We start from the raw sequence: 17960 nt of genomic DNA on the forward strand, positions 1-17960 counted from the left end.
CACTGAGTAAAAGCATTCTTCATTCTTGAAATGTCTATAGAGTGTTTGTTTTGTTTTACCAAATACCTGTAGATTACATTGTTATTTGAAGACATACTCAGAGAGGGTTCTTAACTACTCCAGTCGTTAATGTGCATTGATTTTCTTTTGCAGAAGCTGAGTATCTATGGTGACTTGGAGTTTGTGAATGAACAAAAGCTAAACAGATATCCATCTTCTTCTCTTGTGGTTGTTAGATCTAAAGCTGAAGACCACGAAGAAGCAGGGCCTCTACCTACAAAAGTGAATCTTGCTCATTCAGAAATTTAAGCTTTTTTTTTTCTTTTTTAAAGTAAGGGTAATAGACATCTAAATTTTCATTCCTCATAGAGCTTCTAAAGATGGTTTCATTGGATAGGGCTTAAAAATCACTATAAAATGCAAATAAAGTTACCCAAATCTGTGAAGACTGTATTTGCTGTAACTTTATCTGTAATTTCTTTTCTAATAATTTAAGAGATGGCTATTTGGAATTGCATTTTTATTTTACTAATACCTGTAGCTGTTTTATTATTTACATTGTTTTTGTTTTTTTCTTTCTTGGCCAAATTCTGTGAGCTGATCATTGCTCCTCCCCACCTCCTGCCAGAATACTGTCTGTCTGTCATCTTAGTTAATAAACTGAATGCTCAATAGGATTTGATGCTTTTGCTCAGAAATTGCCCACAACCTGTATTTTGAAATTTAGCAGGAAATGCCCTTTAATGACACTACACTTTCAGTTGTATTGACTGAAATCATTAAAATTTTATTTGAATAATTATGTGCTGAAATTCGAGTTAATATAACTCCTGATTTTCCAGATCGTTCCTTTCACCCCCCAGCCAGAGAAGAATGATGAAATGTCTGGCCTATTGCTGTATAACGGAGGGGTCAGAGACAAAATGAAGCAAAGGTGACCCTCTAAGAAGTGTGTTTTGTGTTACTTTGTTAGGCTGTAGAATTTTTGTTGGATGAGTCTTTCCAAAGCACTGTTTTTCTCTGTTAGAAAGCATATCATGTGTAAGTTATTTTCAGAGAAAAATTTTCATGTTGACAATAAGAATTTGACTCTTGTGATGCAGAATTAAGTATAGATTTCACTTGGCAAAAACTTGTTATCATTCCTTTAACCTACAGTAATGCAGATTTAAAAGTAAGAGTGACATTAGGTGACACAGTACACCGCAATCTCAACACGATTCAGTGTCCTTACGGCAGGAAATGTTACAGAACGTTGCAGAGCAGTGCTTTCCTGACTCACGGGGCCATTGCTGGCGCGGGCAGTAGAGCGGCCTGACCGCGGGGGGTCACAGCCTTACCCGACAGCCGGGCCGTCGGCTTTCTCGGAGTCCGGAGGAAACACAGTTAACTAAGCAAGTAATACTTTGGTCACAAAATGATAGGTTTGGGTTTTTTAAAGAGTTTGTCTAGATTTGGAAGATAGAGGGTTTGAAAGTATGTGCACACATCCAGAAGGGGAAGAGGGAAGGAATTACTGGGCAGTCTTCAAGCCATCATTGTCTCTTTCTTATTTCTTGTGAGAGAACAGTTGAAAAACATGAGGCAAAGATTGGAGTCACCTAAAAAAAAAAGTCTTATCCCCCCCCCGCCCATGATACACACTATGTCCCTTAACCGAGCACAGGCTTAACAGTAACGCACCCAACGAGGGGCAGATGTGCGAAGTGCTGCACGTGCAGGGGAGCCTGGGAGCTCGCTGTGAGGAAAGGCCTGCCCTCTAACACAGTGCAAAGTAAAGCCTAGACAAGGAGCGACTGGATAATTGTCCTAGATTCTCCCCCCTTCCCTTGGTTTTGTTTCTCTTTGCTTCTCAAATGACGTACCCCTGAGACACTCATTCCTCTTGGAAGTCCTGATTCAAGTTTAGACACACTTTCCCCTCTTGTTCACGAGACAATTCCATACATGTGGGAGTACCCAGTCATTCGTGTCATTTAGTGGGCACTCCAATTTTCGTGTTCTGCCTTTTTTAGTTTAGCATGATTAAACCAGACTGACATTTTCAAAAAGAGTTTCACTTTAAACAAAAAACTCATCCCCTCCCTAAAAATGCATAAGTGTAAAAATGTTGACTTGAAATTCCAACACGAGCAACAAAACCAGTCCTTTCAAAGTTTAGCCCTTCTTGGATGGGTCCCTCTTCACTTGTTCTCCGTGAGACAGGTGGCACCTGCTTTCCTACCACACAGCATCTTCTTGCGAACCTTACCTTGGTCCTAGGCAAATTGTCAAGACCCTCGAGTCTCTGGGTCAAACCTCCCAGACGCCTAAGGTCCTTATTTCTATGAGGCATTATCAGCCAACCTGAACTGCTGGTCATGTGAAACCTTTGTTACTCTGATAGCCCACCAAATGCAAACAACTTTGTTCCTGGTGTGGCTTTGTCTTAGATATATATGCCATTTCCATTTTATTTCTGAAATATATAAAATAGCTGTTAACGATTTTTATGGGCTCTTAAGTACCTTAGGACACATATTGGGAATTATTGATCTAGAGGTTTCTAAACCTTTTCTGATAAAATTAACCAACTAGCCTCCCCCTCACTTTTGGAGCAAACTATAAAACAAGTCTCGCCTGAGTCCGCATACCACCATGGCGGGGAGTTTGCGCACATATTGTGTTCCAGATTCACAGTCTATCCAACAACCGCTTGATAGCCTGAGTCTCAGGCCCCGTGCTGGGTGATAGAACTTCAGCAACAAACAAGACTGGTGGCTCAAAATCTGGGGAAGGAGACAGACTATTAATGTGATAGGGCCTATGGCCAGATAAGCATAGAGTGCCATGGGAGGACCTATAGGAGGAAGTAGTAGCCAAGCTTAAACCTGGAGGAGCGGGGGAGTCAAAGACGTACTGCAGGCAGTGGGAGCAGCGTGCTCGCAGGCTAGATGCTCGAGGGTGGGCGCAGCAAATCGTAAGCAGGTTGCGATGGAGCGCGCAAAAGCATAGCAACGGATGTGGCTGGGCACGCAGGGGAATAGAGGCCCTTATAAACCCTGCACTTGATCTGAGCACAGCGGAAGCCATAGGAAGGTTTTAAGCAAGAGAGTTACAGTGTCTTAGAACCATTCACTTGACAGCAGGGTGGAGGATAGACCAGAAGGGCAAGTTCAGAAGCCGAAGATCTCAGTTCCGTAGTAACCTCTAGGATCTATTAAAGTATATACTTCTCCAGCCACACTGAAATGGGAAACTCCATTCCCTTCCCAGACTTCTTTTGTTTTTAATGCCCAATACTGTTTCATTTTACTTCACATGTATTTCTGAGCCCTTATCTATAAGTGTCTCTATCCCTCCACATTACTGTTTGGATGGTAAATCCCAGGACTTGTCTCTGGGTCCTGGTCACGATCTTAGTGTTGCCAAGCAGACTGGGAAGGCTGTTCTGTGGAGACCAAGTTTCTTACCAGATTTATGTGGGGCTAAATTTTTAAACCACAGTGCTCGGTCAGCTTATCACCATGCTCAAATTCCAGGTTTGCCAGCCCAGCCTCTACGAAGCCAGTGTCTCCTGAGCCCCGCTCACCGGGTGTCTGGTTGCTAAGATTGTCATGTTTACGCTTGCGTATCATCAACATCTGAGCGACCTTTTTAATCTTTCTTTCCTTGACTACTTGTTCCAAACTAGAGTCCGGGGGTGGAAGTATGTGCAGTAATAGGGATAAAAGAGTGAAACAGTGGAAAATGCAGGCTTCTGTGAGAAGCTAGCTTGTACAATCCGGATTTTCCGACTCCTTGCAATAATTAGATTGGGAAGCAGTTGATATACCTTTTCTCAAATTCGTGATTGTTGAAGTCATCTCCACGTACTTCACGATTTAGTGTTCTCTTCCTGTGATGTTGAGGACTTGTTGAGAGCAGGTGTTCATAACCTTTTTCCCACCATGGACCTTTTTGGCAATCTGGTGAAGCCTGTGGACTCCTCAGAATCATGTGTTCAGATGCATAACACTAGATATGAAGGACTGAAAAGGAGACTAATTATGTTAAAATAGAGTTATTAAGATATCTCTTAAATGTAGTGGTTGTGTATATATGTATTTCTTCATTAACACATAAATTAAGGTCTAGTGATAGTTCTAGAACCTCTGTAATTCCAAAGTGATTTCAAGTTGTTATTTCGAAATACCTGCAACAGTTGTAATGTGATGTCTGAATCTCTGTGGTTTCTACTGGTGACAAAGTCGCCGGTTCTGCTCCTAGACTGTCGATTGGGGCCTACATGCACAGTTGAAGGAAATGCTGCATTTCAGTTAGAAGGTAGTGAATATAAAGATTTATTTTTTCCCATCCAAGTACACTAAACCCCTCATCTAGAGGTTGTCTAACTTTTGTCATTTTTTTTTAAGTTTTTATTTCAATTCCAGTTAGTTCACAAACAGTTTTACTTTGTCATCTTAGGAGCAAAGTATTTTTGTTTGCTTGTTCAATTCTAAATTATTTGGGCCTTTGTTTTTTTTGGTTACTGTTTCCTGTGTGCTTTTTATACTTGAATTGTTCTGCAACATTGGGACAGCAATAATTGAAGGCTTGGGTGGAAAGAAATCAGCAACTGATTAATTAGACAACAAAAGCTGGATGATGTTACCTCAAGATATACTGTCATGCAGTCATTGCCGGAGCCCTGCATCTGTTGATTCATAACGCATAAGTCTGTGAACGTCAATAAAATCTGGATCATGTGCGTTAAACAGTATTGTAATGCTATCTTGTAAAAGCGTCTGCTTAGATCTGTCGTGATGGTGTTTGTCCGTGCCCTCCGCCAAGCCCTTTAGAGCAGTCTCACCATCCCCTTAAATGGGCACTTAGAACATTCCTTTAGGAAAGCGGGCTGGGACCCACCACCTCCATTCTAGAGTTGAGCCGACAGTCTGAGAGAGTAGAGGCACCTCCCACGTTCTGGGAGGCCTAGGGGAGGAGGGATAAGTGCTGAGGCAGGGACAGGCCTCACCCCCAGGCAGGTCTGGAAGGAGGTCCCTGGGTCCATCTAATGGTGGTGCCCGTTAGCATTCTCTAACCCAGCGTTGGGCCCCGGACTAAGAAGCATCCTAGCAGCTCTCTGTAATTGTAAACAAACCAAGGCCTCCAGAAACAATATTGCGCCCCCAAAGGGAGCAGAACATTTTCACATACATGCACTTACTTCATTCTAACCATAGGGCTCTGAGGCGAGTGTTCTTGTCTTCGTTCTCCAGATGAGGACATGGATGTCAAGAGGCTGTGACTTGCCCCCTTAAATTAATACTGATTTGGCAGAGTTGGGATGAAGACCCAGGTCCATCTGACAAGCTGAGGTTGGCAGATCTCATGTCCAGAGGGTCTCCCCTAGCCACAGCCGGGCCAAGACAGAGCCCCAGACGGTAAGGCACATAGGGAAAGGCAAATCCGGGGAGGGAGGGAGAGTCAAGGCTTCACAAGTGAGATTTTTACTTGGTTCTGGGCACAAAAGATGGATTTAGACCAATATATACAAAAGGGCAGCACAATAGCACGGGGTCGAGCAAGGCTCTCCATTTGAATCTCCTGAGGATCTTGTCAAGATGCGGGTTCGAGACCCCAGGTCTGCCCTGCTCTCAGATGATGCAGATGCTGCTGGCGTGAGGAACATACTAGAGAAGTAAGGTGTAGGTACAGGTAGGGTGTGAACTTCTCAGCCAGCCAGATCTGTACCCTGGCTCTGCCTCTTCAACTGGGAACCTTGGGCAAGTAACTTAATGTCTCTGTGCCTCAGTTTTCTCATCTGTAAAATGAAGAGTATAGTCCCCATATCCGGTGGCTGGGAGGACTAAAGGAGTTAACAAACATTAAGCATATGGTAAAAGTAAGTGTTCAATCATCGTCAGTGATTGGTGGTAGCAATAGTAATTACTAGAGACGTACAAATGAAACCACCCGCACCCGAAGATGCCATTTCGCACCTACCAGACAGACGCAGGTGTCAGTCTGACCACTTTCAGGCTGGGGACGTGGAAGACAGAAGCTCTCACACACTGCTAATGTGAGTGCAGATTGGTATGGCCACCCGGCAGAGCGGCGTGGCAAATCCTGCCACAATCCAGGCTCCCCTACCATGTGACTCTGTGTGTGTCTGTGTGTCTAGAGAGAGCAGCAGCTCCTGGAAGCGTCCACGGCATTTTCGGGAAACTGGCTGACTCTGGGGAGAGAAGGAAGGGAATACAACTGGGGAGATTTTGCTAAACTTAATAGGAAAAAAGTCTAAAGCAAAAGTGACTAAATCTTAACATTTGTTAACTCTGGAGGGTAGATACATGATTATCTGTTACCTGATTCTTCCTACTTTTCCGTAATAAGTTTTGGGGACTTTTTTTTTTTTCCAGGGGAGGAAAGAAGGGAAGAAGGGAGAGGTTAGAGCAAATAGGCAGAGGAGACCTGGCATGGGGTTGGGTATTGAGTGGGGAGAACAGAGAGGGCCTTTTATTGGGGCACCGCCTTTCTCCAGGAACGAACAGAAAAGAAGTTTAGAGAGCAGAAGAGAAAGCTGAAGCTCAGAGAGGTTATAGCTCAGAGGTCACAGAGCTAGCGGTGGGGGACCCTTAGGACTATCAGCACCAAAGGTCCCGCTCTTGCTAGAAGTGTACCTGGCTGGCCCGAGCCAAGGCCAAGGCAGCTCAGCAGGGTTGCCCAAGGGAACCCATGGTAGACATCTCTAGTCAATCACAAAACCCCGAGTCCTGATCTCAGAATCCCGAACCCCGTGTTCCATCGATTGCCGCTGACGTACAAGCTGAAATCTAGGTAGCATCTTTGGCAGATGCTGGGGGTGTCCTGCCCACACTCCTCAACCCGTTCCACTTCAGGGCACATCAGCCCGTCTTGCCTCTGCCGACACTGGCAGCTCTTCGCCTACGACAGGCCAGCGGAGCCCGCAGGTAATGCCGCCGGCGGTTCTCAGCCGGTGACTAGAAAGAGCTGGCAAGCAGATACCCCCGTGCCCTCACCTTCAGGTGGGGTAGTTCGGAGGCGTGTCTTCTCCCCTGGCTCCTCGAATTCCTTGGCAGGAGAAGGTTCCATGTGGGCATCACGGGAATGTGCTTGATCCCATGCCTGTTATGGGGTCCTTCCCTTCCCGATCTCACGTCCCTCACACCCCAGCGGGCATTTCCAGGGATCACTCCCAATTAAACCTACTCCCAATCTGCTCTTATGGTCCGATTATAGGAGTCCCCAAGACGCCCCCTTCATCTAGTCTAAGACTTCCATTTTATGGACGAGGGAATCAAGGCTCACAGAAGGAGAGGAACTTGCCCACCCCTGCGCCAGCGGCAGGGCCCTGGGAAGAACACGTTCTCTCGGCCGAGGGTTGAGCTCTTCCAGGGCTGCTGCCTGGGGTGGGGGTGGGGGGACGGCTGCTCCTGCATCGACCCATCCCGCCCCCACCTCAGCGGATCCAGTAGTTCATATCCCAACGCGACACAGAAGGCCAGTCACAGGGTAGACAACTCCTGGCCTCAGAGGCAGGCTGCAGAGGGACCCTCCCTGGAGGCCCCGCACTCAGTTCTGAGGTGGACACCTCTCCTCCTGTGGTCCCCCACCCAGTCCCTTGGGCTCCCAGGGCCTTGGTCTCCTCAGCAGTGGGATGAGGCTGTAGCCTGTGGGGTGGGCAGCAAGGGTTATTCAGGGGAGCAACCCGCCCGCCCTCCCCCATCACGGGCACCACCTCCTGAAAGATGAAAAGGCACCTGGCCACTTCTGAAAAGAAAATAATTTAAATTTTTATTTGCTTTATCATCTTAGTGGAAAAGGCATATTCCCTCCACATAGATGACCTATTAAATTGAATAGAACAATAAGAAAATGATTCCTGTTTTTTAGCCACTAGGACATTAATTCTGGATATTTCTGCCTGGATCTTCATGCAGCTGAGGTGCCTGAGATCCCCCAGTCTCACTACTGATGGGGAGGAAAAAGCAGGTCCGAACGCTGCTTCCCCCTCCCTACTGTGTGACCTGGGGGCAGTTTCTTCCTCTCTGAACCTCAGGCTCTTTGTCGGTAATGTGGGCCCGAGGATTCCAACCTTGGAGTGTTCCATCAGAGGGCAGAGGGAAGGGCCAGGCTGGTGCTGGGAGGGGACTGTCCGCAGGGAGGGTGTGGCCAGGCCAGGCCTCACGTCCTCCCTCCGCCAGGCTGCCCCTGGAGACGGGGCAGGAACCTGTGCTGAGTTCTCTGCACGGGGCCCAGTGCCAGGCGGCTGGAGCTGGCAGCTGGAGGCCGGAGACATGAACAAAATCTTCCCCCAGGTAAGAGCTGATTTAAATGGCTCCGGGCCTGGGGGAACCAATCCCGGGGTGAAGAGTGGGCTTATGTAAAGAGGGGAGGCACTGAGGTGGCCCAGGTCTCCCTTGCTCTGGAGGCTCCCTCCAAGGTTGTAGGGGTCCCAGCAGGTGAACCAGCAGCACAGTTCGGGTGGTGAGCGCTGGAAGGGGGACAGAGAAGCCAGGTGGACAGGAGGCCAGGGGAGGGAGCAGTCAGCATTATGGGAGGGGGCATCAAGGAAAGCCCCTCCAAGGACGAGCCTGAGCACGTTTGAAGGATGAATGTTTGCCAAGCGGACAGTGAGGAGAAGGGCATTGCGGGGAGAGGGCACGGTCCAGGCGAAGGGGTGGAATCACGAAGCGGGCGTGATGGGGTTGAGACGCTCAGCAAACCGGCATGTGTGGAGCCCATGAGCCCACGCAAGGCTCTCCTTGACTCTTTTGAAAGCCCCTTCCATCTGGCTCCCAGAGGCTGGCCCTCAGCCCACCTAAGCGCACCCCTCACTCTGTTCTCTTGGGCAGGGAGACGGCAATGACAATGCTGCTGGAGCCAAAGCCCTGCCCGGAGGGGAAGGTAAAGGACGGAGCTCCCAGGTGGGGCTCCTGGAGGCTGGGCCGCTGCCACAGAGGCATGAACAGGGCTCCCTAAGGCCCCCAGTGTCCCTCAGACTTCTGCCCCACACTGACATCGTCTGCTCCCAGCTTCCCGGCCGCCGGGCTGGCAGTCACTGCTTAAGAGGCCTGTTCTTTCTCTCCATGCATTTGTTGAGTGCCCATTCGTGCTGCCAGCCGCACACCCTGCACCACATACGGTGCCCACAGTGACCTAAAGAGCCCCGGAGCCAAATCCCTGACTCAGTGGGTGCCCTGGGCCATTCTCTGGACCTCTGCGGGATAAAGTAGGCAGGGTCACACATTCTTAGTTAGCACCTGCAGTGTGCCACTGACTCACCATGCACCTAGGACAGCCCGCTCTGCCTTCACGCACATTTATTGAGCATCTACTGTATGCCCTGTCGTGGTCCACATTTGTCCATAAGGAACAGAACCAGAGGTAGATAACAATAATAATAGCTATAAAGGATCACCCCCCACCCTGCCCTAGTCTGTGCCTGGCAGCGTGTGGCCTCTTTTAATCCCAGGACGGCTCTGAGAAGGGGTCCTGTTTGGGGACAATAACAGATGAGGCAGCTGAGGCTCAGGGAGTTTGGGGAGCTTGGCCAAACTGGGATCCCGCACAGCTGGGAGGTGGGAGAGGTGGATGGAGTTCAAATTCAAGTCGGGGTTCCACGCTGGCAAAGCCCTGTGCCTTCGTTCCTTGCTCCGCGGGCGTTGATTTCCCAGTCCGGCTCCTGCTGGGCGTGGTCGGGCGCAAATGGCCCCCTTCCCCCATCTGTCCAGGGAGGGCCGGCGCCCAAGGGCCTCGGAGCTCCGAAGGGCCCCGGCGCCGCCAGTCCCGTCTCAGGTCCCTCCCGGGACACCCCGCCCACAGCCTGCGCTGCGCACACTGGAGCAGCTGCTGCGGGAATGCCCGCGCCGTCTCCCGGGTTACCTGAGCCGGCCCTCTGTCTGCCGGTGAGGACCAGGGAGCCACCGACCGGCACCGTTGGGGGGGGGGGGGGTTTCCAGCTCAGTCCCCCACGCGCCCGGCGCCAGGCCTTCGCCTTCCCCGGCACCCTCCCTCCCCTGCCCCTGGAAATCCCGCCCGCGCTGCGACACCCCTCCTTCCGGCACCCGCGGCATCTCGCTCACGCTTTCTTGACACTCGCACCGGGAAGGAGCTGCTGGTGTCCAGGTGCGGGTCTGCCGGGCAGCCAAGCAGAGAGGGCAGCTCTGCACACGGGAGCGGATCGGAGGGACTGCCCTGAACTCACCTGAACTGGGCGCCTTCCCGTGTCTCCTGGATATCTGGGTCACAGTAGTCACAAAACACCTACTGGGGGCCCTGCCTCTGGGCCGGACCCTGGAGACCCACAGACGCCTGAGACCCGGCCGCCCCTTCCTCTGAGATAAACGAAGACAGCAGTGGCGCCCACACTCTCCCTTTCCCCGTCCATGCCTTGTCCTCTAAGGGCAACAGCAAGCGTCCAGGGGGTAGGGACCAGCGCTGTGACTGTCCTTCTGTCCTCTGCACAGCAGGATGCCTCATAGGTCCTTCATAAAGCTTTCTTTCATTATTTTTGCGAGCAGGCAAAAATTAAAGGAGCAAGGTAAGTTAAAGGAGCAGACGTCTCCTCTCATTGTTATTTCCACGGTGCTTAGGATACAGCCAGGCACATAGTAGGTCCTCAATAAACACGAATAATAGCTAAAACCTTTAGAGCACTATGTGCCAACCACGGTTACCTAGCTTAGTTTAACCTCTCAACAACCCTAAGGTCGATATTATGACCCCCCCTTTTCCACGTGAGGAAACAGGCATAGAGAAGTAAAGTGCCTTCTCAGTGTGGTCCAGCTCAGAGTCCAACCAGCATCCTGGCTGGTTCCAGAAGGGACAGTCCGTTGGCATCGTTCAAAGGGCCCAGGTTTTGGCTTCGACTCGCGTCCCAGCTCTGCGCGAGGTGACCTGGACCTTTTCCTCCCTGAGCCTCAGTTTCCTCAACTATAAAATAAAGGTTTTTGAAAAATGGAAGTAATCGCTACGAAGGGCCTGCGTTAGCTTTTCCCCAGGCAGCGGCTCACTAAACAGGTGTCCGATTCTCCCAGCCTCCCAAGGAGAAGTCCTCCAAAGAGGACAGCGGGGTGCGGGCTGTGGAGCAGAGACCCGAACGCTCATCTCGACTGGTGCTCACCAGCCACTGGCCAGGGCGGGGGACGGGCGCTTGGTGGAGGTGGGCCCACAGACAGGACCAGGAGCATCATGGCAGCCTCCGGAGCCCCCTCCACCAAGGAGCCCTCCCTGCCCCCAGCCCTGCAGGTGGGGGTGGCCTGGGCAGGCAAGGGGGATCCGCCACTGGTTTCCCGCCCCACACGTAGGCTGCGGCCCCCTCTGCTGCTCGCGCCAGGGTGCCTGCCTCTCGGCCTTCTTGCTGCTCCTGCTGGTGACTCTCGCAGCCCTGATCGCCCTGGTCGCCATCCTTGGACTCCCACCGCGCACACCAGGTCAGTGTGGTCCAGAGAGGGTGGGCCAGACTGGCTAGGAGGGGCTGGGGACGGCAGAGTGATGAGAAGCCCTAACGTGGCTGGCTTCTCCATGATGGACACATACAGGACTCTGAGCTGCCATTTGCACATCTGGGATATGAGTTATTGAGAGGACCAGCTCTGACGTCACCTTCCTCAGGAGCCCTTCCCTGACCCCTGGGCTGGGCCACGAGCCTTGGGCCCCACGGCCCCCGCACTTCCTGGGTGGTGCCGTCCAACTATGCGTCTGCCTCCAGCACCGAGGACAGGGCCGTGTCTGGTGCAGACCTGCAGCCCTGCCTCACGGAGATATAGTTCGGAGATTCATGGACATTAATCAAAGAAGCCCATTAAGGCGGTGTTGATGGGGGCTCTGCGAGTCTGGAACATGGGCTAGGAGTCGGGTGGGCAGCTTGAGAAGTGAAAGGGAGCGGGGCCATGAAGAAAAGGTGGGAAATGGTTAGTGGAGGGGGTGGCAGGAAAAGCCTCCCGGGCACAGGGGACACCAGGTGCAGAGTCCTGGGGGTGGGAGGAAACGTGAGGAGAAGGAGACAGCAGGAGGCCGGTGGGCTCCGAGGGCCCGAGCAGTGGGCAGGGCGGGTGCCTAGGGCCTCAAAGTGTGTACTGGGGACGGGTCGCCATCCAGAGCGCCATGGGCAGGGCTTCAGCTGGGGGTGGGGTGTCATTTCTGAGAGATGGCTCTGTAGCAAGGGGGGGGGCTAGAAGGGGACAGGGGGGAAGGGGTAAAATCCACAGTACCTTACACCACCGTGCAAGAACATGGGCACCGAGTAGAAGTGGACATGTGAGGAATTGCACTCATGTGCCCATGTGTACACATGTGTGTCTGCGTGTCAGTGTGTGTGCACACATCTGTGTGTGTGCATGCGTGTCAGTGTGTGTATGTATGTGTGACAGTGGGAATGTCTCTGAGACTCAGCCCCCCGCACTAGCCGAGGCTTCTCCGGGAGGTGAGAGGCGGTTCATGGGTGCCCAAACACACATGCGCAGACCCGAGCCCGTCTCCAGCCGGCATGCACGTGTATATACACACATGCACGGCTGGGGGGCAGCTCCCGGATGGAAGGGAAGATTCTCAGCTGCCCACCATGCCTGGACACTGGGGAGCCAGCCCCAGCCTCGGGAAAGAGCACGGGCAGCGGGCCCGGCTATCAGCTGTGTGACTGGGCCTGGCACCTCTCTGAGCCTTACTTTTCTCATCTATAAAGCGGGGCTAAAGATGATACTTCACAGAGCTATCTGGAGAAACAATAGAATACAAATGGCAAAGTGCTCTGCAGCCCGTGAAGTTGTCCCCAGATGTCAGGGACGGTGGCACCATGGTCCCCAGCCAGCCCCAATAGATTGCTTCCGACAACCTGACCCGGCACCAGGAGCTCCACCATCAAAACCACTTCGTTGACTAGAGCCCTGTCCTCAGGCGCTTCTGAGAGACCGTCAGAAAGCTCTCAGTAAAGGAGGGAGCCGTGAGTTGCTCTGCACCTTCTGTGTTCTAGGGTCATCCACACGAGAGCTTGTATCTAATCTCCTCAGCAGTCCCATAGGGTGTGTGCTTTGGTCCCATTGTACAAACAAGGAATCTGAGCCCCAGAGAAGTCGAGTCATCGGCCCAAGGTCACACAGCTGGCAAACTGTAGAGTGGGGGCTTGGACCTCCTCTCCGTCGCCACCCAGCCCAGTATCCTCCTGGCGGCCCCAGCCCCTCGGGCCGGCTCAGCGTGGGGCTGAGTTGCGGGAACTTGGGATGCCCTTGTGGCACCACTCTTGACCCTCTGAGGTCTCCCCCGGCCAACTCAGGGGCGCAGACTTGCGTGACAGCGACGAACAGGACGGGCTTCCTGTGCCACGACCGGAGGAGCTGCATCCCCGCCAGCAGGGTCTGTGACGGCGTCCGCACCTGTGCCCACGGCGAGGATGAGGACGAGGCCATGTGCCGTGAGTACCTGCTTAGGCCTGCCCTGCCCCACGGGGCCCCTCCAGGACCTGGTCACGGTTGCCCCCAGCTCCAGTTCTCCCTGCAGCCACACTAACGCTCTAGCGTCCCCAAACAGACCGGGCGCCTTCCCGTCCCCAGGCGTGTGCTGCACGGCCCCTCAGCGAGGAACACGTGTCCTCACCCCCCAGGCACAGGCACACGTCCGTGCCCACGCTGGGAAGGCCTTCACCCTGCGCATCTCCACTCCCAGAGAACCTGTACCCATCTTTCAAGGCAGAGTTCAAGGCTTCACTCCACCGGGAAGCCTGCCCTCTCACAGTAGGTTAAGGTCCCTCCTCTGGGCTCCCATAGCCCCTCTGCTTCCCTGTGTCCCAGCCCGACTCACACTGGCACATTTGCCAGCCCCATCTGACTGTGAACCCCTCAAGGGCTGGCCTGGTCTGCTTGACCTGGGGGCCTCTGTGCCTGGCAGAGGAGTATCTGGGAAGATTTCCTGAATGGATGATGGAACAAGTGAATGAATAAATGAGTGAATGAACGAGTCCCAGACCTTAGAGACCTGACAGTGCCCAGGAGAGGAGAGCCATGGCTACGGGGCCTAGGCGCTTTCCGTGTAGGAGGGACAGTCTGGTGAGCTGGAGCGGGTGGGGAGGGGGAATGGATAGGGAAAGGGTCACTGCATCATGGACCCTCTAGACTAGAAGAGACGTCAAAGGTCATCTAGTCCATGTCAGAGCTCATCCCCAAATCCTCTCCCAACAAACCCAGTAGAGGCCACCTAGCCTCTCCTTGCATACTCCTGGGATGGGAGGCTCACCACAGCCTGAGGTAGCTGCTCCCCTCCTTCATCACATCGTTTCCATGGAAATGTCTTCCTTGGACTGAGTTTAGAGCTCCCCGCTGTAGCATCCTTGATTGGTTCCAACTCTGTTCCCTCATCTGAACCACATTTGAATCTCTCTTCCATGATGGCGGCACGGCATGGGTTTGAAGATTGTTTTCTTGCCCGCCGTGACTGTCCTCTTCCCAGGGCCACACTCCACGCTCCTACAGTCATCCCCCTCATGGCTGGTTTTCTCCACTCCACCAGCACACCATAGGACACATACCAGCTGCCCTTGGCCCCCTCCTTGGTCAGGCTCCAGAAGCATCTGTAACATTTCTGGCCGGCCCTGGCTAGTCCAAAGGACAAAGAAAGGCTTTTCCCCTCCCAAAGGCCTCATGTGGCCTGAGTTTGTGTTTGTGTTCATTTTTGGTAGCCCCTTCACACCGCTGCCTAACACAGAACCCACTCGAGAACAGTGCTCTGACTCCCCCTCTCACAAAGTACGTGAACCCACATCCTCTACGTTCTGGCACCCAAGCGCAAGTCTTCACATTTGTTCTGGTTACGTTCCTGTTGGAGGAGGTTTCCTGGGGATGAAGGAACTTGAGTTTGGCCTTGGAAGTGTTTGGAGAGGTGTCAGAAAGGACATTGCTAGAGGCAGGAATAGTGCAAGCAATGGTGTGAGGCGGGCGTGCCCCAGAGCTAAGCCGGGAATGAACGAGGGAGATGCCTCTCTCTGGCCATCTTGTTGGGCAGACAGGGAAAGAATACTCCTCCCCTTGACTTGACCTCCTCCCCAGGAAAACTTCTCCTGTGCCCTTACCCTCATGAGCCTGAGTTTGGCAACAGCGAGGGTGGCCAGGACAATCCAACTCCAGATAGACGTCTGGAGGCCACGTGTGGATGTCCCCCTGCTTCATCTGTCCCACTGTAGGGGATATGCCCCAGAACCTCCCCAGCTTCCTCATGGCCCGCTGTGGAGACCCGTCTTTCTGGATCTACTCAGACCAAAAGTGTGATGGGGCCAACAACTGCGGGGACTGCTCAGATGAATTGAGCCCAGGTAGGGAGGGGTCTGGGCATAGGCTAGGCTGGGGCTGGGGGCCAGGCAGTGGCCAAAGGGCAGAGCTTGACCAGAGACTCTCAGAAGTTTCTCCTGCCTCCACTTCTTGCATACCATGAAGAAGTTCTCCACCCCTGCTTGAATGCCTCCAGTGGTGGAGTGCTCACTACCACTCCAAGTAGCTTCTTCTGGAGGCTTACTCTTCTGTGGTGGGGTTCCTACCTTCAAGGGCACAGATGAGGAAACGGGCCCGGGGGGGGGGGGTCATGCAAGGAGTACATACAAGGCCGAAGTGGGATTTCAGCATGAGTTTCCCCCCTCTCCTCTGCACCTCCCAACCACCCTGTTAGGAAAGCAGGGCAGGAATCACTGGCCCCAAACTTCTAGGTGGGTAAACTGAGGCCAGAGCAGAGAAGGGACTTCATAGAAGAAGTGATAGCAAAGGAGCAGGGATGTAAGCCCAGGCCTCCTGACTCCAAGTCTGGAACTCTTTCACTGCCCCAGACTGTCCTTTCAATTTCTTCCCCATTGTTCAATCAGCAAACATGTGCCGAGCACTGGTAGTGGCTGGGCCTGGGCCAGCTTCTGCTGGGGGATAGTCAGAAGTCAAACATGTGTCCTACCCCCAGGACTAACATCGTGCTGAGGCCAAAAGGACTTGCTGGGGACCTAGAGAGGGGTATTTCTGTGGGATAGGGGTGCAGGTAAGAACCAAGGGAGACTTCTCAGAAGAGGCGGTATTCAAGCAGGCCTTAGAGAGTGGACAGGTTTCAGCAGGCAGAAGCTGAGCATGCAGGGAAGCACACTAGAGGCCCGGGGTGCAGGGCAGAGGAGGGAAGTCTGTGAGGCATCCTCGGGGAGGCTGGTGTGGCTGAGTCAGGGTGAGGGAGGGAGGACGGGGCTGGGGGAGAACATATGCTCCCATTAATATCCCAACACTGACCGTGTGCCTGTCCTTTGCTTATCTCCCTTAATAACAATCTTGAGCCGATGAGGAAACCGAGACCCAGACAGGGTGAGAGACTTGCTTGCGGCCACACAGCCTGTGATCTGGGGAGACTAGGTTCTCTCTGCCACAGGGGAATAAGGAATACCGCCCAGCCGTGTCTGACGGGGTGGGGCTGTGGGGAGCCAGGGGAGCTCCGGCACGCAGCAGCTGCTCCTCTGCTGTGCCCGCAGTGACGGCATGCCCGCCCTGTGGCCCGGGCTGGTGGCCCTGCCCCTCGACTGTCTTCGGGTACTGCGGCTGCGTCCCCAGGAGCCTCTGCCGCGACCACACGCAGCACTGCTCCGACTGGTCTGATGAGTACTCCTGTCCTGGACCCTGAGCGGCCCCCCAGGCCAGAGTGGGAGGCCGGTTCGAAAGGCTCCGATAAGCCTTCATCGAAGCATCAAATGCAAGAACATGAGGGCAGCAAGGAGGCTTCCAGATCATCTAGTGGGATCGCGCACCATTGTCTCTGAATAAGAATTGCCTCTCCTGCTTTCAAGTTGTTCAGCCTCTCCTTGAATGCCTCCGGGGGCAGGGGCTCACTACCAGGTCAGACCGCTCCTGGACACAAATGAAGGCGATCCGCTTTCATGATTTTAGGCATGTCTCTGGGCCACACAGCAGAAATCTGTTCCTCTGCCCCCAGACAGGCTCGCAGATCCTGACCCTGTCACCCCTTAGAAAGAAGATAAAGCCAAGCCGAGGAGTTCAGCTCTTATGGACGGCACACGTATGTGAAGTGGATGCCACTTTCTGCCCCCTTGGGTGCCTAAGACAGACATTGCTGGGCCCACATGAAGCCTTCGCATTTTTCTCCCCTCGGTGATCCTGGCAGGCCCGGCTGACCGGTCACAGGAGATGGCACACGAGGCAGGGTACCCGCCATCCTGCCCGTGGGAAGCCAACCCGGGAGGCTCGGAGCTGGAGAAAGAGCAGCTTGAGGAGCCCCCCCGCCCTTCTGTCAGTCCCATTCTTCCCTCTGCCACCCCCCCACCCCCACCCCGTGCCCAGCTGCCCAGCCAACCAGCCCAGATTTCCTGAGGGAGGGATTGTATTTTGGTCCTGGAAGCCCGAGTGAATGAGTCGTTTCTCTGAATACTTTCCGGCTTCACAACAGCCAGACAGGCAAAGATGGGTGTCCCCATTAAACAGTTGAGGAAACCGAGGCCCAGAGGAAGAAACGACTTGCCCAGGTCATCCAGCAAAGTCAGTGCTGGAACTGAAACTCGAGCACCGTCTCTGGTGTCCCAGCTCCGAAGCATTTTCTGCTCTCAACGGAATCATACCTTGGCCAGGGACAGAATCTCTGTGGGGTATTTTAAAAAGGTAATTTGGGGGTGCCTGGGTGGGTTGAGCATCCGACTCTTGATTTCGACTCAGGTCATGATCTCAGGGTGGTGAGATTGAGGCCTGCGCTGGGCTCTGAGCTGAGCGTGGAGTCAGCTTGGGAGTCTCTCTCTCCCTCTGCCCCTCCCCCTCCCCCTCAAAGAAAGAAATCTTTAAAAAATAAAAATAAAAAGGTAATTTGAAGGTCAGAATGTGGCCCACCCCTCTTCCAAAAGAGAGACTTGGAATTTGGAATCTGGCCAACAGGAGAGTTCCCATTGAGGAAGACAGATGTATCCCCATCGAAAATTCATAAAATTGGTTTTATATAGCAGTTCTTTGTGAGTTTTGAACTGA

The 17960-nt window shown here is 53.0% G+C and overlaps 2 protein-coding genes across 3 annotated transcripts in view; both read left to right on the top strand.

Annotated features, from left to right (window-relative positions):
- TMEM59 (transmembrane protein 59) overlaps positions 1-4736 on the top strand; it is a 30402-nt gene extending 25666 nt beyond the window's left edge. For both annotated transcript variants that reach the window (XM_026498037.4, XM_026498036.4), the window contains exon 8: positions 154-4736. In XM_026498037.4, the coding sequence (XP_026353822.1) occupies positions 154-309 (156 nt within the window). In that variant the 3' untranslated portion in view covers positions 310-4736. The remainder of the gene's footprint in view (positions 1-153) is intronic.
- Positions 4737-5585: 849 nt separating this feature from the next.
- Positions 5586-17170, top strand: LDLRAD1 (low density lipoprotein receptor class A domain containing 1). Its single transcript, XM_057310252.1, has 8 exons — positions 5586-5642; positions 6864-6935; positions 8190-8303; positions 8841-8892; positions 11025-11420; positions 13259-13396; positions 15158-15286; positions 16466-17170. Exons 1-8 carry the CDS (start codon positions 5586-5588, stop codon positions 16612-16614), a joined length of 1107 nt encoding a protein of 368 aa, XP_057166235.1. The 3' UTR covers positions 16615-17170.
- Positions 17171-17960: the final 790 nt, after the last annotated feature.

The sequence above is a fragment of the Ursus arctos genome, unplaced genomic scaffold (assembly GCF_023065955.2).
Source record: "Ursus arctos isolate Adak ecotype North America unplaced genomic scaffold, UrsArc2.0 scaffold_12, whole genome shotgun sequence".
NCBI lineage: Eukaryota > Metazoa > Chordata > Mammalia > Carnivora > Ursidae > Ursus > Ursus arctos.

Coding starts and splice junctions, on each gene's coding strand:
- LDLRAD1 (XM_057310252.1), top strand. CDS start 5,586: ATGCGGGTTCGAGACCCCAGGTCTGCCCTGCTCTCAGATGATGCAGAT. Junction 11,421..13,258: donor ACTCCCACCGCGCACACCAG/GTCAGTGTGGTC, acceptor CGGCCAACTCAG/GGGCGCAGACTTGCGTGACA. Junction 15,287..16,465: donor CTCAGATGAATTGAGCCCAG/GTAGGGAGGGGT, acceptor CTGTGCCCGCAG/TGACGGCATGCCCGCCCTGT.